The 27053-nt window shown below is 39.7% G+C and overlaps 1 protein-coding gene across 1 annotated transcript in view; it reads right to left on the reverse strand.

The window, feature by feature from the left end:
- Positions 1 to 15660: 15660 nt before the first annotated feature.
- Positions 15661 to 27053, reverse strand: part of LOC124277633 (T-box transcription factor TBX1-like) — a 38995-nt gene continuing 27602 nt past the window's right edge. Inside the window, exons 4-7 of the mRNA XM_046713354.1 lie at positions 20626 to 20778; positions 18373 to 18440; positions 17364 to 17482; positions 15661 to 16651 (exon numbers count right to left, since the gene is read on the reverse strand). Of these exons, the coding sequence (XP_046569310.1) occupies positions 16377 to 16651; positions 17364 to 17482; positions 18373 to 18440; positions 20626 to 20778 (615 nt within the window). The 3' untranslated portion in view covers positions 15661 to 16376. The remainder of the gene's footprint in view (positions 16652 to 17363; positions 17483 to 18372; positions 18441 to 20625; positions 20779 to 27053) is intronic.

Below are 27053 nucleotides of genomic sequence, written 5' to 3' on the forward strand. Positions count from 1 at the left end.
ATTTCCCACGTTGATAAAAAGTATCCCTTTCCCCGTATCAGCTTCGTAATGCATGAGTGGAGTTTTTAAATGTTACTCGTCATTTATTTTTTCTGACCGCACCATAATTCAACGTTTTTCCTCTTTTCATATTACTTAGTATCCACAACCCGAGTGATAAAATGGACCTTGCAACAGAATTTATCCTTGGGAATATCGCTACAGGATATAAACAGAATTTAGCACAACTGTCATTTATTGTGCTGCGATACGGATGAGCAGTTATAACAGTAAGACAAGGATATGGTTTACAAGCACGTGTATTTTAAGCGAAGAACACACAAACGGTCTTCGAGCAATCATAGCCGTATCGTTTTATACGAGTGGTTTTAGATATGGTTGGTGGGATACCGACTCGGCTGTTTGTTATTCAGCCTGTTTGAAGTCAACTAACGCTGATAGAGAAGAGATTGCAGTTTCATGGTCGAACGAAAATTCACTTTCTTCAGCAAGGGTGGCCATCTCAAACAGGTGCCTTGTCTGAAACCGCCCCCCTTCTGTTGATATGATGTTTTGAAAAGTCATTTCAATCGTTTGATTTCAACGTATGAGCCAAAATGATCTGATTATTAATCAGCTGCACAGATGTCAGAAACGTGTAGTCACAAAATGTTCATATACTTTCCTTATGGTTCAGACTTATATATGGAAAATGATTGATGATGACGGAAGCCATAGATGACTTAAAATGTGATTGTTATTGCAAAGTACATCCCACATTTAATGCATATTGCCTGACTTATTACTCTACACAGCCACAAGCAATAATAAACAAGAACAAATGAAACTAATATTGAAAGGTGGTGTACGGTTGATATGGTCCCATTTCTAATGTGATGGGCCCGTGAAGATCCGGGTTAGAATTGATCTTCAGTAACCCATGCTTGTCGTAAGAGGCGACTAACGGGATTGGGTATTGTCAGGCTCGCTGACTTAGTTGACACACGTCATCGTATCCCAATTGCGTAGATCGATGCTTTTCATGTAGATCACTGGATTGTCTGGTCCAGTCTAGATTATTTACAGGCCGTCTCCATATAGCTGAAATATTGCTGAGTGCGGCGTTAAACAACAAACAAAACATGTGATGGATTACACATTACATAATGCAATATTAAATACACAGGAATAGATAACTTGGATAACGCTGCTTGGAATTATATTCGATAAAAAGAAAAGTAAATTTACATCATTTACTTATTTTTGTCAGCGTCTTGAATCCTTGTTCTGGAAAAGCTATGTCATAAGAGGCGACTAACGGGATCGGGTGGTCAGACTCGCTGACTGGTTTGACGACATGTCATTGTATCCCAATTGCGTAGATCGATGCTCATGCTGTTGATCCCTGGATTGTCTGGTCCAGACTCGATTATTTACAGACCGCCGCCATATAGCTGGAATATTGCTGACAGCGGCATAAAACTCAACTCACTCACTCACTCACTCAATTGTTCTGGAAAAGCAAAATGTCTTGCAAAAAACCTCTGACCAATCTTTTGGACAACGCGTTGACGACGCGTTATTCTTCATGTTTGTGCGACTTTTCACATTGCATTTCATCAAAGTCCGTATGCCATCACTCAGCTTATCGTCATGATGTATCTTTGATAATAATATGTAATATCCCCATGCATTATGTTCATAAATATTTACCGTTACCAAAGGTAGCTGCTTGCCCTGTGAGGGGGCTCTGTAGGATAAAAATACTTTATTCTTAATCCTTGAGAATTGGGCATGTTTTTGAAAGGATCGTAATCAGTATTGTTAGTTTTGTAAATAATTAATTTCTTGCAATGTAAATATAATTTATTGTTTTTATCATCAATAGTCAATAGGTCCACGTCTATAGTGAAACTATACATATATATTATATTTGAAACGGGCATGACGTTAATGTTAAAATTTCGGAAGTCCTTGAATGCAGCGAGGAATGGTAAATAAAGTTTGCTTGGTATCATGTGTATGAAGAAGACCGCTGTGAACTGATTCAGGGGAAAATGTCACGTTACTCGTGTGTATGCCATGGCTTTGCTAAACGTATCAAAATCTTTCGGAGTGTTTTTAGCGAAATGGTTATGTGATGAAATATAAGGTAAAAAGCTTTCATCCATCCAAAGCGATTTTCCAAAATATCATACATGAAACTAAGAATTACTGACCCCATTTGAAATTTATTTAAAAAGTGAAATATTTAGGTTAGAATCCAATGCACCTGCTAAGCACTCGTGCCAGTTTTAGAAACGTGTGAAATTCGCCAGTAAATTCACCCAGCATTCTGTGCGAGACATAGCTTGTGGACATAGGTGGATATTTATGATATCAATATATCACAGAAATCCGGGAAGAATGAAGAGCGAACATCGTGAACATACTTGAAGATTCCCAGCAATGTTAAAATCCCTCCAGGGATGCACTTGTCGGGCTGGGAGCGCCCATTAAGCTCTAAAACATATTGAAGTAACGAGGCGAAACAATAAACTTGTGGCAAGGCTATTAGGAAGAGCTAAACCGTGAAATATGTGATTTTACATGCCCTGCGTGGTCCGCAAGGGTTCGAGACACGGCTACCAAGGCATTTACAGTCGGGTTCTGTCAGAAGGCGGCGCGCGCAGGTATCACGTGTCCGATTTACGGGATTCGTCACTCAGCGTCAGGTCTGTTGGAACAGTCTCCTCCTTCCCCACCCCCTCCCCGCCCCCCAAACGCCATCATCACGTGCTGGGGATAGGGTGCATGCTCATTTACCTCGTAGGAAGAAATAGACATCATTTCTGTTAAATCTATTTGGCTCTCTTTACACAGAGAGTCAAACCAATGCGATGGCGTAGAAGGAAGGTTTTACTGCTGAAGTAGATAATAATTTGCAAGTTTTATCATCATATGAAGTTGTAACGGGAATACTGTATGAGAACTCACGGGATATCGTGTTTGTAAAAGAGTTGTCAAAGAAGTAGTAAAAGGGACTTAGACGATTCAGTCGGCGAGGATATGTCCGATAACGATTTATTGCAGCTATCGCAAATTTTATGGATATAAAGATGTTTTTGTAAAAGACTCCAGAAATGAACATATGTTTGCTATTCCGATAAAACAGCGTCGCCGTTGACCTTTACCGCAAGCCATGTTACACCTTCAAATATGTGATAAAGGGAAGCTAATATTCGGTTCACTGGATGAATCCGTGTCTATGATACTCGAGGGAACGCAAATTGGTAAAGTGCCTACAATTTGTAGACCTCTGCAAAAATCCGTACAGCAGACTTTTAAAAAAATAGATCCGTTTCAGAGAAAATACGTTTGTAAAAACACGGTTTTTGATATATAATGTGGTAATTTGTCAGGTAAATATTCCCATAAAAGCAAAATAGAAAACTATATTTACTTTCAGGAATAACACATCTTCACTTGCTAAGCGCAGGTCCTACAAATCATTGATATAGGGAAATACTTTTATCTGCTAATTTATCCCTACGGATGCGTTGATATGTTGAAAAACAAATTTTAGGATGAGTTAAGTAGAAGGTGACCACATAAAGTTACTTCTTGCTTTTTTAAAATGTTTTTTATTTCTGCCTCAACAACACACGAACAGTATAGCACTAACGCTTTCATGTACTGTTATTTACATCTTCACAAAGGAGCCGCTCTCACTATTGTACGTTTTAAACGTTAGTTATGTCACCAGATCACTCTACAAAAGTGTTTTATATATATATAAATACATATATAAAAATGTAAACAGAATGATTTCGCTTGCAGTAACGTTTAATAAATATATTCTCAATTAGTAAGAATGTTGTTTCTTTCGAATAATTTCGTTTAATTATATTTTTGAATAAAGGAACATTTTTAATTTATTAAATTCAGATTTTAAATGTTTTCAGATTAAATTCTTTCACAGTAATAAATATATTTGGCCCCAGTATTTATTCCCATTTGGTGAATATTTTCTAACAAGAAAAAAATGATGCACTAACTGATTTAAAATTACTGTTCTTTTTTAGTTATATTTAAAAGGGTATGTTTCATTACCAAGCATAGGTTGAAGGATCAGATTTTCGAATTATAAATTTTAACGTATTTTGTTTTGTAAATATATCATGAATCTGTTAATACAATTACGACGCTACTCGAATATTTAAGTATGTGTTCATACATAATTTACAGTGTTCATATAATATAATAGATGTTATATAACTTTGTATGGTAAATCACAACAAAGTAAAATAATTAATGTTCAAGTATGGCATGACACTGGAATCTATTCATGAAACAAAACCAATCTATGTTATTAAATAAAACGAGTAAGTTCTCATCAACATCGGTTAAATTAATTTCCAGAAAAGAAAAACTATTGCAAAATGGAATATTTCATAGGCTACGTTAATTCATGTTGGACACAATTACGGTGAAAATCGCCAGAAACGGTCTTCACAAATTGCGTCAATGTATATTATATTTTGTAGATCTTCTAACCGGGATCTCTCCTTCGGCCCTGCTGTAAAGAGTACTTGTTTCTCGCGTTATTTGTAAAGTTGACGAGTGAATGAATTTCCGTCACATCGTCAATATTACAAGTATGTAATGAGCAATATTTTTTATTCGTCCTAAAATTGTTATATTTTTAAAAAAAATAATAAGTGTATTTTTTAAAAGTAAAAACCACGCTTTCATAATTGATAGCGTGGTGGTTATACACAATCCAATGGGGGCACTTACATTGTTTGTCCAACACATAGTGTATGTAATATATACATGGGCACGTTTCACCACTGACACTCCATTCAACGTTTTACATTATGGTGAATAAAAACAAATGATTGTTATTTTAGTCGTACGTTTGTCAATCCGGTTTACAAGAGATGATGGTTTACCAAGAATTTAATGAGGGTGGTACCTTTTACATAGATTTTGCCAAACTGAAACGTAGGATATTCAAAGATTTGAATGACGTCTTCGACTTGCAATGACTGAAAGACTACTGTAGGTAGTCAAGCAGCTTAAGGCGAAAGAGCTCCTTCCATAACAAGACATCTTTGGTAAAACACTGCCAGTGTTATGTGACATTCACAAAATGCTTTCCACCTGATTGGTAGTTGATTGCAGTGTATATTTATTTCATATGGAATTTTAGTGGTATTTAGTAGTAGCTGATCATGAAAGTGCGGACACATATTGTTAAAATGAGAATATATCCTGTAATTCATATAAAAACGTTGAATTCTGTATTCCTCTGCAAAATGGTAGCTGGTTTAAAACACGTGAATGTTTAGGTACAGACGTATATAATATGTGATATACTGTTGCCATCAACTGAGCCAACGAAACTGAATGATTGACTCCACATTCAACATCACGTATGCTGGATGTAAAATATTTTTGAGAATATATATTTTTTGCCTTTTAGGCCGTATCTTATTTATTGAATAGTGGCATGCTTAGATACTCCAGTGCTAATATTTGATTAAAATGTCTATAAAAAGTTATGTCGTCAAATTAATCGTTAAAAGTTACAATCTTCGGGTTGAAAACTTTCCAGGAAGAAAATGAAAACACTGACAGAAACGTTATATTTGTTTTATTCAAAGATACAAGATATTTATTACGCAAACGTTTCATGTAGAAAGTGACGCTATTCCTACATAAACGAGATATATTATAAGTCTGAGTAACAATACATATACTAATACAAATGTTTATAATGACCAAGGACAATCTAGAGATCTAGATTTATTTGAAGTTGTATATATGGTAGCTGTAAACCGTCATCTTTCACACCTTTCGCTCAAGGATATAATTTTGATCAGTCTGCACGTGTATATGAGAACTGAATTCAGAAAGTGAACATCGTTGAAATTGTTTTCAGGGTACCGTTGATGACAGATTCCTACAAAATTGCTGGTGTAAATATTCTGAGCATTGTTTTCGTCTCATCTGGTATTTTGCAAGTCTGGCCAGTTGGTCAGTGCTGGCAACTGTCCGCTAGTTTGACATCCAGTTAATTCAATAAACATGTGCCACTGCAGTATCTCCCAAGCCTGTCTTGGTGGGTATGGATTGCTTGCCATTCGTGAGGAAGCTTGACACTACATGAATTGCTAGACATTCCAGATGTGATGGTGGAACCCTGCGCTACAGCACAAATAGTGATGTGTTCTCATTGATGTTTGGACTACGTACTTCTTTCATAATAACACCACAGAAGAAAACGTCCTGAATACTATCGTCTTTTGGACGATCATCACGTTTCACATAACGGCACAATAAATTAGTTGTGAAAAGTTCATTAGTTTGCTAAAATGTCAAACGATAGGCATTTTGTTTGTTGTGTCGTAAATGGATTAAACAAACTGTCGTGGACACAGTTTGTTGGTGGATGTGATTTAAACATGTATTTCTCATGCAAACACGCATAAGTACGGAATCCTATAGAAGGGACATTGTCGCCTTGTCGCACTTTGGTAGAAAACAAAATAATTTTCAAAGCGAGACAATGCAAGAAATGACCAACATATCGCGCATTGTCGCACTTTGGTCAATTTTGACACTATTTGCTTGTTTGCGTAAATTAAAAAAAGTCTTTTCAGGCAGGATTTTGTCAAACTTGTGCATTTGCGGTTAAGAACTTTGGCACACGTCGAACAATTCCAAACATTTCTGGATATGGTTCAAGCTGAGCAGTGCCCCAGAGCCATTCAAGATGGCTCAGTATGTAAATATTCCAAGTTTGGTGTTTTTAATCCAAAGTGCCTTAATCCAATTTTTGCCTTAACCGCTCCACTAAAGGGCGGGGGCGGTGGGGTAGCCTAGTGGTTAAAGCGTTCGCTCATCACGCCGAAGGCTCGGGTTCGACTCCCCACGTGGGTACAATGTGTGAAGCTCATCTCAGGTGTCCGACGCCGTGATATTGCTGGAATATTGCTAAAAGCGGCGTAAAACCATACTCCCTCACTCACTCGCCCACTGAAGGGCAACAATGCGACAAAGCGGTAATGTCTCTTCATGGATTCCATATATTATATATAATAATTAGATATAATTATCTGTTTGTATTGTGTGTTTTGTTGTGTACCGATCGGGAACAACATTTTAACAAAATCCCAATCATTGACAATCTTTAAAAGCTGCATAAAGATTCATCTCTTCCAAAAGTTCTATACAGATTGATATACCAATGAAAATATAGCACCTCTACTGCAGTGTATTTTAAAATACATGTAACGAACTACGCTCAAAAATGAAAAGTAAACCTAGCGGTCACTTTGAGTTCGCTAGAACCAAAGTGTACTGTGTTAATACTTATAATAATACAGTAGATTTGCTATGCGCCAAAACTCAAGGCACTTGGTGTCTGCTCATGGCGCTTCACAAAATTCACTTAAACCTACAGCAAGTGACCCATACCAAAACAATGTTGGTTACATTCGTCAGTTTGTTGTAAACGTGTGTGTGTCATAATGAAAGTTTACTGTATACGGTAAGGTAACAACAATTCCGATTTAACTTGTCGACTATTTGCTGTGACTGAGTGAGAGGTATTCGATTTCAGGCTAACATAGTTTTAACATAAATACAAACAGCAGTTGTGTGTTGCATTATACCCTATAATAGGTAGATATCTAAGCAGGAAAACAAAGAACGGATAAAACCGATATCTATCGGGGTGAATTACTGATAATAATTACTGATAAGTAAATGCAATACTGAAAGCTGAGTTACATTCTAGTTTTACTGTGCACAAACAAGTATGTCATCGTCCGAGAATCGAGTTAGAACTCATTAACGACTCGGTGACATTATGGAAATTATAGTCTATCATACCGAATATCTGTGTCTAAAAGGGATGTCGGTATCTTTACATCAAGAAAATGTAGCGAGGCCGATCTGGGTATCCTTTTCCTGTGTTGCTGTCGTTTCCAAATAAAAAACTGCTGGATTTGGTCGAAAATGTTTACATTCGTTCATTTTGTCAACTGTCATTTGTATTCCCGTCAGGAAACGTCATGGCGGGTGTACAATCCCAATATGTAAAATCAAGACAAAATGTAAAAGCTAACGTAATATGTAAAACCTTAACGCAAAACGTAAAAAAACCGCAATATGTAAAAATTAACGCAATATGTAAAAGATGTCTTTAACGCAAAAAGTACAACACCTAACGCAAAATGTAAAAAAATTTTGTCTTAATATGTAAAAAAAATAACGCAATATGTAAAATCCAGTTTTAGGTTTGAATATTAGTGGTGGCAATCGAAATCTATTTTTTTCACAAATTTGGCAATATTTGATTTTATTTGAAAAAACTAAGATATCACTTTCTGTCTCGCTGTCCCTCTGCTCTGGACAGCTTTCTCTCTGCCCTGTACAAATTTCTGTCTCACTTTCCCTCTGCTCTCGACAACTTTCTCTCTCACTGTCCCTCTGCTCTTGACAACTTTCTGTCTCACTTTCCCTCTGCTCTGGACAACTGCTCTCTCTCTCACTGTCCCTCTGCTCTGGACAACTTTCTGTCTCACTTTCCCTCTGCTCTGGACAACTTTCTGTCTCACCGTCCCTCTGCTCTGGACAACTTTCTGTCTCACTGTCCCATTGTTCGGGACCACTTTCTGTCTCACTGTCCCATTGTTCGGGACCACTTTCTCTCTCACTGTCCCATTGTTCGGGACCACTTCTTTGTCACTGTCCAATTGTTCGGGACCACTTTCTCTCTCACTGTCCCATTGTTCGGGACCACTTTCTGTCTCACTGTCCCATTGTTCGGGACCACTTTCTCTGTCACTGTCCCATTGTTCGGGACCACTTTCTCTGTCACTGTCCCATTGTTCGGGACCACTTTCTCTCTCACTGTCCCATTGTTCGGGACCACTTTCTCTGTCACTGTCCCATTGTTCGGGACCACTTCTCTCTCACTGTCCCATTGCTCTGGACCACTTTCTGTCTAACAATCGACCTGAACTGTGCTACCTCTCTCTTTGCCCATTCTACCTGTTCTACTCTTAATTTGATCAGGTGGATTTGGACTCATGTAGTGTTTCCCTTCATTTTCAGGAAAGTAGCCACGATATATCACTGGACTCTGTACGGGTAGAATCTCTTTGGGGAGAACTTGTGTCACTGTTCCGTTTACATCAAAGATTCTGACCTCTAATCATAAGATTCTTGATGTAACCGCGAGAATCAGGTGATCATCATGTGCCCAGTGAGTGAGTGAGTGAGTACGTGAGTGAGTGAGTGAATGAGTTAATAAGGTTAAACACCATTCAGCAATTTTTCAGATATTGAAGACGTTAATTGTATTTAGATAAACAATAGAATAACTGGTTCCACTTGTACTAATGTTTGATACAGTGTCATTTTTGATGGATTCAGTTTTTTGAAACCTTGAACAACAAGTTCTGCTACCCATTTACATCAATATTCCATATTACTTAAATTGTATCACTGACTGACTGGCTGCGTTTGCTTTTACGCCGCTTTTAGCAATATTCCAGCAACATCACGGCGGGGGACACCAGAAATGGGCTTCACACATTGTGCCCATGTGGGGATTCGAACCCGGGTCTTCGGCGTGACGAGCCATATATTGTATCAAATACAATAACTTTATTACATTAAATTTGACCGATCAACATCGGGATCCAATCTCAAATGTCTCTGGTATTACTCGATTTCATTGGCAGCAATATCAGCTGTGATTTGATTGAAGGAAATCAGATATGATCGGAATGGAAATACCCGAATCACTGCTATGCATCTTGCATGTCCATTATACCTAAAACTGCAAGATGGATTTTCCATTTGTAAATCAAAGACATTTGTGTCCAGCGACACATTTATACTTAAACAGTAATTTTCACGTTTTGGAGTAATATATTATATGTAAATACATCATGATAAATATGATATTTTCTCTACAATTCATTCAAAGTGTTTCTGAAACACCTTTGCGCTACATGCGCGTTGTGGGCTAAAAAAGGCCAAAAGGTAAAACCTCCTTGAATAGGACATAATGAATACAACCCATATGACCATTTATGTAAAAATACTATGAAGAATAAAATGATTTCCTTGGATACTGTCTAATATAGATTATGATATCAAGCATCGCTATACATGTAGATTACACAATTATCGGCTTTCCTTTGAATTTTTTAAATGACCCAAAATATCAGATATTAATTAAGTTAGAAATGAGGTTAATTTTGACAGAAATATTGCAATAACTTAGTTATTTTGAAAAACAATAAAGTAAAGTTTCGAAAAAAAATGAATTTCAGTCGTCAAGACTTATAAACAACAATAAAGCTGCATTTTACACATCCGTTAATCCTTTAGAAATTGCGTTAAAAGTGTTTTTACATTTTGCGTTAGGTGTTTACATATTGCGTTAAAGACATGTTTTACATTTGGCGTTAATTTTTTACATATTGCGTTATTATTTACGTTTTGCGTTAAGTTCTTACATGTTGCGTTAGTTTTTACATATTGTCTGGATTTTACATATTGGGGTTGTACATGGCCAGAGGTTCTAGAGGCTCTAGGTTCTACTACACCAACTCAGAACGAGCCTTCAGTGCAGATGGAATCTAGCAGCTGTGATTGAATGATTTTGTGTAAGAGTTTCGTGTGTTTCTCATGCACATCAATCCAGTAATTAAACCTGTTTTACAATATTCAGTGCTGTCTTTCTTAACCTGATGACTTACGCTGAATGTCACCAAAGGTATAATCAAGCAGATGATCTTTAGTGAACTAGGGTTGGTCTGTTTAGGTTCCTGTACACTGACACCCGTGAAGGTCCGGGTTAAAATTGGTCTTCAGTAACCCATGCTTGTCGTAAGAGGCGACTAACGGGATCGGATGGTCAGGCTCGCTGACCTGGTTGATGTTAATCACTGGATTGTCTGGTCCAGACTCGATTATTTACAGACCGCCGCCATATAGCTGGAATATTGCTGAATGCGGTGTAAAACTAAACTCACTCACTCACTCCTGTACACTGAATAGGAACTGATTGATTGATTGTTGTTTAACGCCGCATGCAGCAATATTCCAGCTATAAGGCGGCGGTCTATAAATAATCCAGTCTGGACCAGACAATCAACAGTATGAGCATCGTTCTACGCAATTGAGATACGATGACATGTGTCAACCAAGTCAGCGAACCTGACCACCTGATCCCGTTAGTAGCCTCTCACGACAAGCATGGGTTACCGGAAGACCAACTCTAACCCGGATCATCACGGGTCCGAATAGGAACTGGTTATGCCAGTAGTTAGTTATGCTAGGCAAGTGGTTTTGTTTCTATTGCTGCTTCAGGTCCACACTGCGCCACATGTATATATAACTGTTGAGGTTATAGTTAATTTGTATTAAATATAGCGTTTATTACAAAAGTCAATCGGAAATTGTCTTGGTATTTGGTAGGTAGGTAGGTAGATAAGGTTGCAGGGCGACCTTGGGCCGTAAAAGGTCTATATGCGCCCAACACTTCACAAACTGTTTCTTGGTATTTGTTCATTTACTAGAGTTGCTTCCTTGAAAGAGCAATAACTCGACCGACAGATTTCTGCGAAAAGCATTCACTTACAAAGCTGAATTGTATCTGAAGGTAGTTGTCGTCTTGCCTAATTCATAGTTGCGCCACTGGCTGACAAACGTTTTGGCGCACAAACTAATATATCTATTTTAACATGTTGGAGACGTTTTCAATGGGTTTATTGATCAGGTTGGTATATATGGCCATAAATGGTCGAAACCGTGTTTAAGGTTGTAAGTGTTGGATCGGCAACATCACTTGTATACTATGGGATTGTGATACCAAGTTTTATCAGATTGGTTTATCGCATCGATAACATTATCCCTTTTATGATATTATTACTTTGTTTTAGACTTATACCTGTCATAATGAGGAATCAGTAGAATTGACAATTTCCTGATAACAAAATGTTCAAAGCAGCGGTCAACTCACTCAATGACCCTCTCAGACATGTGCTCCCGTGCACTAGGTCAAAATACGTCAGTCGACAAAGGCGCTGTGCAGAATTGCGTCCCTCAGTTCGTTATTTTGTTCGCATCCTGAGTGATCGCCTGAGTGACCTGCTTAATAATATTTCGAGCCTAGTTATCGAATACAATATGAAATGATTGACTAGAATGTTTCAAAAATCCAGGATTAGAATTGGCCTTCAATAACCCATGCTTGTAAGAGGCAACTAATGGGATCGGGTGGTCAGGCTCGCTAACTTGGTTGACACATGTCAATCCCAATTGCGCAGAACGATGCTCATGTTGTTGATCACTGGATTATCTGGTCCAGACTCGATTATTTACAGACCGCCGCCTTATAACTGGAATATGTCTGAGTGCGGCGTTAAATAACAAACAGAAAACTGGTTTTAAAAGTAGAATTAAGGAAATGGTATTGAAAATAACCAATTGCATTTATCGCACCTTTATAAATAACGATGGCGATCAAACTGCTTATATTTGAGTAAACGCTGCAAGTTTGTATGCAGAGCGAGATACCTTAAGTTAGCGTTATAATGTGCTTTGATATATAGCTTTTGATGGACTAGCTCACATAAAATAAATGATCATGGATATTACCTCACCAGCAGTTTCCCATTGCCCCCAAGTAACATTTTACTTTGAAAACAGGTGCTCGTGTAAATGATAGCCTATTAAAATAATTTAAAATATTTTTTTTACTGATGTACTTTTCATCGAGCAAAAACATCAAAAGAATCGACTTGAGATTAACCTTCTCTGTATCACAAGATCTTTAGTGTATTGACATTAAGATACATAATGGCAATGACCAAGAGCATTAGGGAAGCAGCCTGAGCTATTGATATATTTGAATTCTACACGCGATGAACGATTATGAAAGTGTGACGAAGCCTTCTAAAGGAGGCGGTTTGTAGCTGAGTGGTTAAAGCGTTCGCTGTCACGTCGGGTTCGCTTCTTCACATTGATATACTGTGTGAAGACCAATTCCGGGTTCTCCCATCGTGATATTACTGCAATAAACACTCGATCGACTGCAGGAATTTAACTGACACTAAAAGAACAACTGAATTATTTTAGCATAAAATTGAAACATATAGAATATTTCTTTCCCAACAGGTGGACCGTGGTCTCGCAGAAACGTAATGCTATTTTATCATCTTGGGTGTGGGTAGCATGGTAAATAAAAGTGACAAAATCTTTATAAAGAAATCACTTCAGATTCTGGAAGCTCAGACGACTGAGAGAAACAAATAAACTCATTTAAATTGAAAAAGAGCCCCAGTGAGTTGGGAGATTCAGAACCTGAGGAAATCGGGACTTGCTTCATTTAGAGCTTTAGCATTGCAGGGGGGAGATAACAGGGACTGGGAGACAGACTACACCCTTGAGTACAGCGTTGGTTCAGATCAGAATAGGATTACTGACATAGGCACATTCTTGATGGCCTACGTCTGAAGCTCATTGCTCTGTTAAACGCCGAAAACCTGATCATCACTAATTTCCAATTATCCATTCACATAATTTTCACAGCTATGATTCCCTCTACACCAAACGGAATTAGTTCCTAAGTGTAGTCAAAACTGGACACTATTTGCCCAACGTTCTATATTTAATACAACTTGGTCGATTTTCTGCTGTTGGACTGAAGTAACGGGAGATCCATCATAAGCTCCGTACAATCTAAGTATGCCGAGTCAACTGTTCGGTCCGAGACATTAAAACTGACACCCAGTGTGTAGTTATACAAAACTATTTCCCAAACGTGTTTCTTTACATATAGTACCTCTGTACTTCTACACAGTTGTCGTAATTCCAAATTTATCTAACTGGATTTTCCGGCTCATCCTCACTGTGGTTGTGTGGTTCGTTTTTAGGCAGCGACGCTGTCCGGAGTACTTCAATGCAACGTAGGCAAACAATTCATCTATTTGTATGCATATTTTGTGAATGGCGGGTGCTACCGGTAGGGCATGGCATGCTTACCCTTTTCGCGAACACCTGGTGTCAATACTGAGTTTCATTCTTAGTTTCACAGTTATTTTGTGCATTTACACCAAATGGGACTTGTTTCTGAGGATAGTCGAGAATGGGTTTTCTTTTGAGTGAGTGAGTGAGTGAGTGAGTATGGTTTTACGCCGCTTTTAGCAATATTCCAGCAATATCACGGCGGGGGACACCAGAAATGGGCTTCACAATCGAACCCGGGTCTTCAGCAGGTCGAGCGGACGCTTTAACCATTAGGCTACCCCACCGCCCCTCATCTTATTTGAACTCGAGATAACCGGTGAACAATAGGGAATCCCAAGACTTACACCATGGATGATGTGCAGGTGTTATTGAGTAATCGAAACAAAGAATCTTTTTAATCGATGATGTAAACCTGTGATTTCAAAATTTTAAATTTCCGGGTATCGAATCTGCAAAACTAATTATTATGAGCATTCGGTGAGATTTTTCTATTTCTGGGACATTGAATACTCCTTAGCAGCCTCAAATCTCAAAACCATAACGTTTATCTAAATTGTAACTGCGGAAGGTTTTCGATAATTTTCCCTTGCACTCTTTTGACTTTGGAGTAAACATTTGTGTCTCCTCCCCGGTGCAGAGAGAACTTGACATTGCACTATTTCGACACGGTTATTGTATACCACGTGATCGGACGTTTCTCTTGTTTGTAAATATTCGTGTTTATCCTGAAATCAGAGCTGACGGGCCCATGGAGGCTTTCGAGGAGTATTGCAGATTGTTTAGTCGAGTTAATACAGATATGCGGCAGCGAGGAACATCACTATATATCTTTACATATAAATTGGTCCTACATATGCTCTCAATTGGGCGTCGAAGTTTCCACACGGGGCGGCGACAACACTGTTGACCAAAGGATAATTATGCCAGTGGAAGTTGTATATTATCTCAATGAAAGTTAATAATTTCACGTTAAATGTTTATCTGGGATTACTTTTAAAAGGACGAACTGATGATTTTTTAACCATACATGTTGGAATAGGTGTTCATCTAACGCAATAAAAGGATACAGTATTTCTGATCGACGCTGTTGCATTGAGTGAGTTGTGTTTTATGCCGCTTTAAATAAGACTATTCCAGGCATGTCACGGTAGGGTTTCATATACTGTTCCTAAGTGTGTATCGAAGCCAGATCTTTAGCAACCCTGCTAGTGGTAAGAGGCGACTAACGGGATTGGGCTGACATATGCCATCGTATCCCAATTGCGGAGATCGATGCTCAGGATTTGATCACTGGATTGTCTGGTCCAGACTCGAATTTTCACAGGCCGCCGCAATATGGCTGGAGTATTGCCGAGTGTGGCGTTAAACAAACAAACAAACAAACAAACAAATCAAACCCAGACCTTCGAAGTGACAATCAAATGCTTTAACCTCTGGCCAACTCATTGCCACAATTGTAAAGAAGGAGAACTTAAGAGACACAAGAACGTAAATTGTATTCATCCACTTTCTCTGATGACGTGATTTAATAACGTCGCAAATATTATTGAATCTAACACTTATTTTCGACTTGATGATCTGGAAAGTTTCACGCACTCACTTACTTTTACACCGGAAAAGACAAAACATTACAGAGAGATGTCAGAAGCAATATTTTTATTGTAAAATGCATAATAAATATGACATAATAACCTTTCATCATAAACACGTTTACTATAATCACACAAGCAAACCTCTTCAACTGTTGTATGTTCAGTGTCTATACATATGGGCGATATGACAGACTAACAGTTGCTGGAGGAGGTAGAGGCCTTTCACCATCTATAGCTGTCCATGAGATATATATAACAGTTTGATGCAGTACGCTTGTAACCACCGCACCAGGCATATGTCTGGTCGAGATCCACTTCGTGTAATCACAGGGCAAGATAGCAGCACTTCTTCATTTCATTATGACGTAATGTTCTGTTCAGGAACAAGAAATAAGAAATAAATCACAGATTTGTGTCTAGTTGTGTAACAAAAGTGATGTAATTTCAAACATCATCCTTGGGACATATTTTTCAGAAGCAACAAATATCAGTATACACTGGATGTTCGTGAAGAAGCTGAGGTGCGCCATTGGTCTTGGATTGCAATCAATCATTTCACCGATCCTTCAATCAACTGTATCAACTGTTCTTAATATGTGATGATGCAGGGACAGCTCTGTGATATTCTGTCAGCTATATCACACAACTTACATGTACACCTGAATGTGATCCCCAAGATTTCTCCAGGTAGAACAGATTTGACAAGAAGCTATCAGCTTCAGTCCCTCACTTTTCACAGACAAGTCAAGAAACACATTAACGTCATCACCGGTTCTCAAAGCCATAGCTCAAGTTGTTCGGGCCTGTGTAGATACCCTTGACCCTGGGGGCATATGCTGGTGATGAATAGTCCATGTTTCGTGAATAGGGGCTTGAACGGGCCTTGTTTGAGGCCATGTATGGGTCTGTGCTATAAGGGGCATAAGCAAAACAGTCTGTGTACATTTGTGTCGGTCTGCCGTACTGAAGGCCTGTGTGGAGGCTGGGGTTGATTCCTGGAGGGGCAACCAATGAACCTATGTCTTCTCCAGCACAGTCTCCTGAAATCATAAGAACATATGTCAATTAGTGGACGATTCTACCATCTGGTTACAGGTATGTTTACGGACAATGTACCATTTTGTTATACGCTGGTATCTTTACGCCAGACCTTGGCACTTTTTTGCTAAACCTTAGTACCTTTTTCCTATACCTTGGTACCTTTTCGTTATACCTTGCTACCAATTCGCTTTACATTGGTACATTTTCGCCATACCTTGGCACCTTTTCTCTCTATATTTGTACCCTTACGCTACACCTTGGTACCTTACGCTAAGGTATCATCACTATTTGAAAGTTGTCTAAAACTCATATTCGTGATTTAGTCAGAATTGTGTAATGGTCTTTATTAAATGAAATATATAAGATATTGTAAATAAAATCAGTTTAGTTGATTTTGAGAATAAAATCTAAATTAAAATTTAAAATTTAAGCGACAAAACAAATTGAAGGCAGCCCTAGTCGGTTGGGGAAAATGTAGACTCAGTTTATCGACAGTGAGACAGACAAGTATGATGTGCTCAAGGCAACATTCCGACATGAAAATCCTGCAATTTATTTTCCATTTATATCAACTGCAAGTGCATCATAATTCGCATAAACAATTTAACCACCTCCCAGTAGGAATTCCTGGATCGCTTCCCAATAACAGACTTTTAAAAATTTGGAATGTGAGCTAACGCAGAAAGCTTTCATTTTTTTCCTTCAAAATACCTTTGTCATCTGGCCCTCTCTTTCTGCCGACTCCCCCGAGGACAGTCAGAGGGTTCTGTCTGTGGGTAGTCCTTGTCCTGGAGGAGCAAGGGTTCAGATGAGACAGGACTTCAACCATACTGCAACAGAACAGGGTGATTAGCTTATCTGTGATTTACACCCTCACTCACTGATATGGCTGGACCGGACAAGTCAATGGTTGATATAATGAACACATAATCAAATATCTGAATATTATCATATGATGTGTATGATGTTCACAGATCCCGAAAGACGAAAACATGATACTTGTGTATAATGATAATAATCAAGATCATGAGCATCGATTTACGCAACTGGGATACGATGTCATGTGTCAACCAATTCAGCGAGCCTGACCACTCGATCCGTGAGTCGTTTCGTATGACAAGCATGGGTTATTGCGACCTATTCAGATCAGAAAACGTGATGAACCACATGGGTGGCATTGTCACACTGTTTGTTTGTTGTTTAACGCCGCACTCAGCACTGTTGCCACAATCCAGTGATTGATATAGTGAATGACGTTCGATGGCCTGGCACACAATCAACGGACCCTTCCAGTTGATATCATAGTTTGCCCTGACCATTTCTAATCAATTGTCCGTACACACTTAACTGGAAGCATCGCAGTATTCATGTATTGTCATTTGACCCTAAATACATGTTACCTACATTAAATTAATGTTGAGGGGTGGTGGGGGGTTCGCTTGTCACGCCGAAGTCACGGTTTCGATTCCCCAAATGCTAAAAAGGTAGAGGCTAAAATATTGTACTATTTTTCAACCCAGGCCATATACGCAAAGGTGATATCAACTACCCCATATACAGAAAGGTGATATCAACTCTACGTATGGATGACAATGACCCTATATGCATACCGGAGGAGTGTAACGCCTTGGTATCATAGTACGGATAAAAAATGTCAAATACTTTTTTATATTTTCCTCACAAACAGACGTAGGTTAATGCACACTTCTGGCAAACTCACCAGTCATTAGGATCACAGTCTCTGAACCCTTTGGCAAATGGATTACTGGCAATCTTCAGCTGCGTGATCTGCAGAACAAATAACACATATAAGTGACAATACAAACAGAGGGGAACAAAAATAGTAGCTGGCTATATAGAGAACCAACACAGAAACTGAATACGTTGACATCAGCACATGCCGAATGCAGTGAGTGAAATAAGACTCGGCAGTTGACTTACGTTCCCAACACTCATGCAACGAATCTGCCAGTGTCCCTTTCAGATGATTTCACAAATTTGATGATAGATTCTTTGTCGTACGATCTCCTATTTTTGTTTATAATTATGTTGATGTTTCTTCGCCCTATGGGAATTCCGGGGTAGAAACGACCCCTAGAAATGGTAGCCTAGTGGTAAAAGCGTTCGTCGTCACGCCAAAGACTCGGGTTCGATTCCCACATGGGTACGATGTGTGAAACCCATTTCTGGTGTCCCCCGCCCTGATATTGCTTGAATCTTGCTAAAAGCGGCGTAAACCTAAACTCAGTTACTCATCCCAGAAACGAAAATCTGTTTCTGCTGACGCCATCGAGGACTGTCAGAGGGTTTTGCCTGTGGGCCGCCCCCAGAAAGGAACTTATCAGTTGCGAATAATTGGATCTCTGACCTGGCTCAGTGACTTGATTAAATACGTGTCATCCCCGACGCCCGGTGTTCATTATATCAACCATTAGTCTGTTTTCGATTGTTACAGGTCGCCTGTATACAGTCTGAATATCACTGAGCATACAGACATGCACTGTTATTTAGGTCAAGCAATGTCCTCAGGAAGGGTTATCATGAAGCTGGTCTAGAAGTCTTGTGTAACGTTTCACCACTCTTGTAAAACCGTAGCTATTCAGGAATCCATTATCAATACTGATAATTTCTCGTGTTGTACAAACGCCCTTCAGAGTTTACATTATTGATAACAGAAATCTGCAGCGATTCAGGGCCTATATACAAATCCTACAACAAACTAGCATGGTGTCGAGGAGGTTCTGAATGCTGGGTACAATATACAAGTATTTCTGCTGAAGCAGGTGTTAGTTTTCATTGTGTATTGTGACACGGCCGCCAGACATCACCCAGGCACATACAGGTCTCGTATCCATGACTGACAGAGAGAGGCTGTACACTGTTACAAAATATACAAAAGTCTACATGTGATGAAATCTTCCATTAGACCTCTCTTTCAGACTTAGACCCTACTTGATTGATTCGGGAGTGCTTGCATTGATGGAAAGGTAATAATGTGTTCGGCACACTTAGATGTATTAATTATCTATTATATGAAAGTGAGGGAGTGAGTATTGTTTTACACCGCTTCAGCTATATTCCAGTAATATCACGGCGGGGGACACCAGAAATAGGCTTCAGAACATTGTACCCATGTTTGGAAACCACTAGGCTACCCCACCGCCCCTATTACATGAAAACGTGAACACATATACTCATGCCAATAATGGTTGTCAGCCCCTTCAATTGTTTTAATTGGAGAGGGAGGTGGGGTGGGGGTGAGGTGTGTGTGTGGGGGTTGGGGTGGGGAGGGAGTGACAACCATTATTGGCATGAGTATATATTATGTATATACATACATACATTGTATACTCTGAACATCGAGTCTGTACCAGACTATCCATGATTGACCAGACTATCCATGATTTAGAGACATTACTTCTCCATTATAATAATAACAATAATAATAGTGAATTTATATAGTGCATTAATCCATGCGCAATGCATGCTCTAAGCGCACATATATGTGGGTATTAAGAGTCATTCTAGAAAGGCACTATTAAATAAGTAGGTCTTTAGCTCAGATTGAAAGGAGGCAAGAGATGAAGACTGTCTGAGATTGACTGGGAGGTCGTTCCATTCCTTTGCTGCATCCAGACTGTGAAGATCCGATAACCCGATCCCATTAGTCGCCTCTTATGACAAACACGGGTTGTTGAAGACCGATTCTAACCCGGATATCGTCCATTAAGGTAATACTATGTAGTGTAACATTCCATAATGCTTCAAAAGGATCTCAGAATATTTGGTTTGACTTGAATTTCTTAGACGAGTAACATATTTTAGTTTACATAAACTCATATTTGATATACAATTTGTCTGATTTCAAATTCTAACATGAATAAAATAATGCACATTCCCTGCTTGAGCTACCACTAAGACACAGTGTGAGAATCTAGATGACTAAAGGCAAGCAAAACGTTAAACCGCATACCCTGTGGTTTTGATAAGCAGTGACGGCCATGAACTTGGTTTCCTGGAAGATGAACGTCTTGAAGTTCTCCGTGGCTGAAGACTCCTCTGTCTTCGGACTGACGTACACCACGTGGAAGCGAGGCTGGTATTTGTGCATCGAGTTCAGAATTATCTGAAATAAATAACATGTCTGGTAAAGTTCACGAATACCTCAAGTTTAAGACGTCGTATGTAAGTTTTAGAAGCTGGGGTGAAGTGTTGTTATGTTGTGTTAAATCTGGTAGCGTTCAAGAATACCTCAAATATATGAAGTCGTATGGGATGTTTTAGAAGCTAGGGTGATGTGATGGTGTGGTGTTTTGAATCTAGTAATTCGGGGATGGAGTACATCAACAACGTTTGAAAGTGTCCAGTACGATGCTCACTGGCATATAATGGCGAGGTAAGCCGTCAGCCTGGTATTGTATGGTATCTCAAGTCCACAAGTTTTCCAAGAAGATTTTCTTGCAGAATAACACAAAATGCAGAATGAGTTGGAGAGACGATTGACATACAATATATAGTTGGTAAGAGGTTGAGTTAGGTTAACCTTCCTTAAACAGTATTTCAGCTACATCACAGCGTGTCATTATAATGTTATTGAGTGAGTGAGTATAGTTTTACGTTGCTTGTATCAATATTCCAGCAATATCGCAGCAGGGGACGCCAGAAATGGGCTTCACACGTTGCACGCATGTGGGGAATCGAACCCGGGTCTTCAGCGTGTCCGGGTCTTTAACCACTGGACTACCCCCTCATAATGTTACACGAAAATCTGATGTGATGTAGGTCTCACACGTTTACCCATATGACGCTGGCAAACCTAGAAAAATATTCGAGCAAACTAGGATTCGAACCAAGGACTCTGCACCATTGGCGAGCACATTACATCACCATATATGCACTTGCGCAAAGTGATCTAAGCATTTACATAATCGTAATATCCAGATTATAGCATAGACCAAAGACAGTATTAGCGTAGTCTGTCATGCAGACCCTGAAACAAATATACCCAACACAGTCCATGCAAGTCAAGAACATGTGACAAGTCTGGATTACAGTCTCTGAAACTGAGTGAGTGAGTGAGTTTAGTTTTACGCCGCGCTCAGCAATGTTCCAGCTATATGGCGGCGGTCTGTAAATAATCGAGTCTGGACCAGACAATTCAATGATCAACAGCATGAGCATCGATCTGCGCAATTGGGAACCGACTCTGAAAATGAAAAAATTCTCTGGGCTCCATTTCATTATGTATTATCATTATAGTTTATGGTTTTTTTCAGTACAATATGTTCATTTTAGAGACTTGATGTCAGTCTAGTATTAGCAATAAGATCACTTCGTGCAAGTGGGCCCAGACCTTAATTATTTACAGGCGCCATTGCTCGGCCGATATATTGTAAAACAACAATCAGTGACGGTAACGTTGATGGTTTCCGTCGCCTTGGACACAGGCCGCATCAGGCTGAGATGTTGATACTACTAAATCAGGAGCGGTCCTACATATAACATGGAGACGATCCACATCCAGATGTGTAAACAGGCTGTGTGTGAGTGGTCTACATAGTGATGTCGACAAGGAGATTACACTTTAGTCGGTGTACGCTCTCCGTCAAGTAGCCCGATGCGGAAATAACACCACGGTGTGTTGATACTACATTAATTAACACTTCTTGAAGTTTGTAATTAGATGTAGCAATTCGTACACTGGCTGTAGTGAGGTCATGTGGGTGGTTGTCATGGAGATTGATTTTGACTGAACACACATTCCTTGCTGGGAAATAGATCAGATTGAATGATGTCCATTTTCCTTGATCGCTACTGATTCTTTGACGATGATTCTGGTCTATACCAGATCCTATAATATCATCAGGATTAATTTACTTGGTTGTTGTGTCCAGCTTTATCAACCGCAATGCCAGTAGTTTGGAGTGCTTCGTTTTTGTTTAACGCCTCTGTACAGCTGTATGACGTCAACCCGTAAAGATCCGGGTTGGAATTGGTCTTCCGCATCTCGGGCTTGTCGTCAAAGGCGACTAACGGGATCGGATGGTCATGCTCGATGACGCATGTCATTGTATCCTAACAGGCCCCGTAAGTAGGTCACAGAACTTCGCGAGACTTTAGTACTTCCGGTGACAAACTTTTCGAATGGTCTAGATCTCATGGTTGTCAGCCAATCATGGTTGTACACTTGCATAGTAAAGTCATATTTGGCGGTCAAGAACCAGAACGGGTTCTTGAAAATACGCTTGTCACCTGGAAATCTGGTACCGGAAGTATGCTGGACCCCGTCTCGCATATCGCAAGTTGGCGCGCGCAAAGGGAGCCGGGAACCAGCTTAGTACTGGAAGTAGCCCCTCGCGCGACTTACAGACCCTATTGCGTAGAACAGTACTCATGCTGTTGATCACTGGTTAGCTGGAATAATAAACAACACACAAAACAAACTGTATGACTGTATTCTGTAAATATCGAGTGTGGACCAAACAATCCAGAATTGGCATCAAGAGCAGCTGAGATACAATGGTATTCTTTAGCTATGTCAGCAAGCATGGCCTACCGACCCTGTGAGTCGCCTCATACGACAAGCCTGGGCTGCCGAGGAGTGAGTAGATGAGTGGATTTGACATTCAGTATCACGAGTAAATAATGGATGCAGAACCACATCAACCGTCATGGCCATCTGGGTCCGGTTTCAACAAACGATCTTAGTGTTAAGCCTATGTTTAAGAATCAGCTTTGCCCTAAGATAGCTTTGCGCAACAGGTGCCAGTTATATCACAGCTCACAAGGATATGTTCACAAGGATATGTTCCAGGGAATCTACTCAAGCGGCAGCTGGGACCACCTTGGATACCTTATAACTAATTTATCTATCTCTTTTTACTTATTCTACTATCTTGTCCACTATCTGTCATCTTTAATTGCGGAAATCTAAATTACCTATGTACATACCAAGGAGAGGGTATTCTAAGTTGGAGAACTTGTTCCTAATCCTTTTCTCAGTGACTAAACTATGTTGAAAGGAAACTAATTTATACCTCGTTATATTTATTGACCTATGGCACGGTTACTGGTCAAAATTTGGAAGACGGTATATTTTGAAAGACAAGATGGCAACCCAGAGGAATCCACTTCGAGGTTCCGCTTTCTATCACTGATCATTGAAAGTATGTGGTTAGGGTAGAGATGGATGCAAAGACTACAGGGGAGCTCATTGGAAGACTAACGCATAGTCTCTGAATATATTATACCCATTTAAAACCCATTTTAATTGAAAAGGAGCCTCAGGGAGACCAGAGATTCAGAACCTGGGGAAATCTAGAATGGCTGCATTTGGGGCTTTAGCATTGCAGGGAGGGCTAGGCTTTAGAGAATGTAATATGGTTCAGGGACTGTGAGACAGACAATGATCATTGGCAACAGTTAACAGATCGTCCTGTAGACACTGATACATGAGGGAGAACATCAGATGAACCATGGTTGATTGAGGGCATTAGCTAACCACTTATAGCATCACATGTCTCTTTCATCGTAGGGTATGCGATGTATTTCTTGATATATTTAAAGAAAGGAAAAGTATAGTCCATAGAGATGTTCGACTGCTCAAAATATCAGTGACCTCGCTTACCGTAGCTTGTCATAAGAATCTACATTTTTACATGGACACTTTTGACCTTGTTCCGAATTGAAACATGATCAACATGTATGTAGAAGAGTAAAACCGATAACCTAAACGCAACACATCCTCCATGGCAGGGGAAGTATAAATATACCATACGCCTATCGACATTCACAGCTTTCAAACGGATTGTCATAGTTCTATGAGGAAGAGTAAATTCTTGAGATTGTTCCGAATTGAAACATGATCAACAGGTACGTAGAGGAGTAAAACCCATAGCCAAAACGCAACAAATCCTTCCGGACAGATGCAGTATACATATATCATAGGAGTATCCCCATTCATGGAACATAACAGGATTGTCATAGTTCATATTTACTTTGATCTACAAGCTAGAACAATGCCCTGGTTGCCCTTTGCGGGTCTACCAATCAGCTCGGTGCAATCTATATCCCAAAGGACGTCTCTGATGATGGATGCGGGTACAGCATGATATTGGGAAACTTCGGTGTTTGGAGTTTGTGCAAGTTAAGCGTTGTACGTAGTGTATCTGTGTCAGTTAAACGGCAGTGGTCACGTCCAAGCGTAAGATCTGAGACGAGTTTTGTTTACCTACAGGCGTGGAATAACAAAGGCTGGTATCACATACTGCAGGGTTGTGTCAGATTTTCCCTGAGTAATTAGCACTGGGTCGGGGGTTCTACACCACGTGCGACACAAGGGAATGTTTCATGCATGCGATAAGCGAGCGTGCGGAGAGTCAGCCGGCTCTCGCTTACTTCCTCTCACAAATTAACGAGCTGTATAAACAACTAAACGAAATCTAAACATTCCAAGTTGAATAAAAGTAGCGACCTGGCACTCAGCTATCTAACAAACGGCTACGGCTGACCTCGCGAGACCTTTCGAGATTCTACGAGACTTGGCAAATGGAGGACCACTCTCCTGGAGAAGAAGATAAGAAAGTGATCGTTGATCATCTCGCCTACGTGGCCGCGTGTCATCAAACCGAGTAGTAGAAACAGTCGAGCAGATTTATAAGGCAGTATTCAAGAGGGGCCTGTCACCACCGTACCTTCATCTATCAGTACATGGCTAACAATTACCACCTTTCTGCCTCCCAGCTGGAACTAACCTACATGCTGCAATCAGTTACCATGTCTGCCTGTCTAGCGTCAGCTAAATTAACTCACGATAGATTAGGTTTAAACAAATAAATTAGCGCAATGCCTTACACCGGCAGAATCAGTTCGTCTACGGGTACCGTTGAGAATGGAATGTTACATCCTCGATTCAGGATGTCTTTGATGACTTAAATTGTTTGGTAAACACTAACAGGAAAGGTGTTTTAATTACCTGGATATATTTCTGGTCGGGGAAAGGTGAGAAATGTGGCAGTAAATTAAATGGAGAATCATCAGAATGCTCCTTAATTCGAATTCTTAAAAGGATGCTACACTGTCACTTTACTTACAAATGTATAGATCAATATATGAATCATGGTAACATTATATTCCATATAAAACTAAATATAGACAATTAACAAATATTTTAAAAAATTCGTCAGTTTATGTCTTTTTAAAGTCCCCAGCTCTCTACCCAGATAGCTAGTTAGCTAGCTAGATTTCAGCACTGGTTCCCCAATACCCGACACTACGAATACCTCTATATCAGCACTGGTTCTCCAATACCCGACACTACGAATACCTTTATATCAACACTGGTTCTCCAAATACCCGACACTACGAATACCTCTATATCAACACTGGTTCTCCAATACCCGACACTACGAATACCTCTATATCAACACTGGTTCTCCAATACCCGACACTACGAATACCTCTATATCAACACTGGTTCTCCAATACCCGACACTACGAATACCTCTATATCAGCAATGGTTCTCCAATACCCGACACTACGAATACCTCTATATCAGCAATGGTTCTCCAATACCCGACACTACGAATACCTCTATATCAGCAATGGTTCTCCAATACCCGACACTACGAATACCTCTATATCAGCAATGGTTCTCCAATACCCGACACTACGAATACCTCTATATCAGCAATGGTTCTCCAATACCCGACACTACGAATACCTCTATATCAGCAATGGTTCTCCAATACCCGACACTACGAATACCTCTATATCAGCAATGGTTCTCTATACTACGAATACCTCTATATCAGCAATTCTCCAATACCCGACACTACGAATACCTCTATATCAGCAATGGTTCTCCAATACCCGACACTACGAATACCTCTATATCAGCAATGGTTCTCCAATACCCGACACTACGAATACCTCTATATCAGCAATGGTTCTCCAATACCCGACACTACGAATATCTCTATATCAGCAATGGTTCTCCAATACCCGACACTACGAATACCTCTATATCAGCAATGGGTCTCCAATACCCGACACTACGAATACCTCTCTATCAACACTGGTTCTCCAGTACTGCCATGACCTCTTCATCATCACTAGTTCAATAACTCATTTGATCTCTTAACCAGCATTGGGACTCTAACACCTGACATGGTCTCAACCATCACTGGTTCTCCAACTTCTATGATCTCAACACTTATCATACACGCGGGCTCTTCATGGCACCTTTATTCACTTCATCAGTATTTGTTCTTCCGGGACCTAACAGCTGAAATATACCATATCTACCGATAATAGTTAGATTGCTGTTTGATCTTTGATTACTTGGAAGCTACATCCAGTTAAAGCTGGGGAGGGCTTTAGCTTGGGAGGTGTGGGTTCCT

This window comes from Haliotis rubra, unplaced genomic scaffold (assembly GCF_003918875.1).
Source record: "Haliotis rubra isolate DU_JTF1 unplaced genomic scaffold, ASM391887v1 Scf225, whole genome shotgun sequence".
In the NCBI taxonomy this organism is placed as follows: Eukaryota; Metazoa; Mollusca; class Gastropoda; order Lepetellida; family Haliotidae; genus Haliotis; species Haliotis rubra.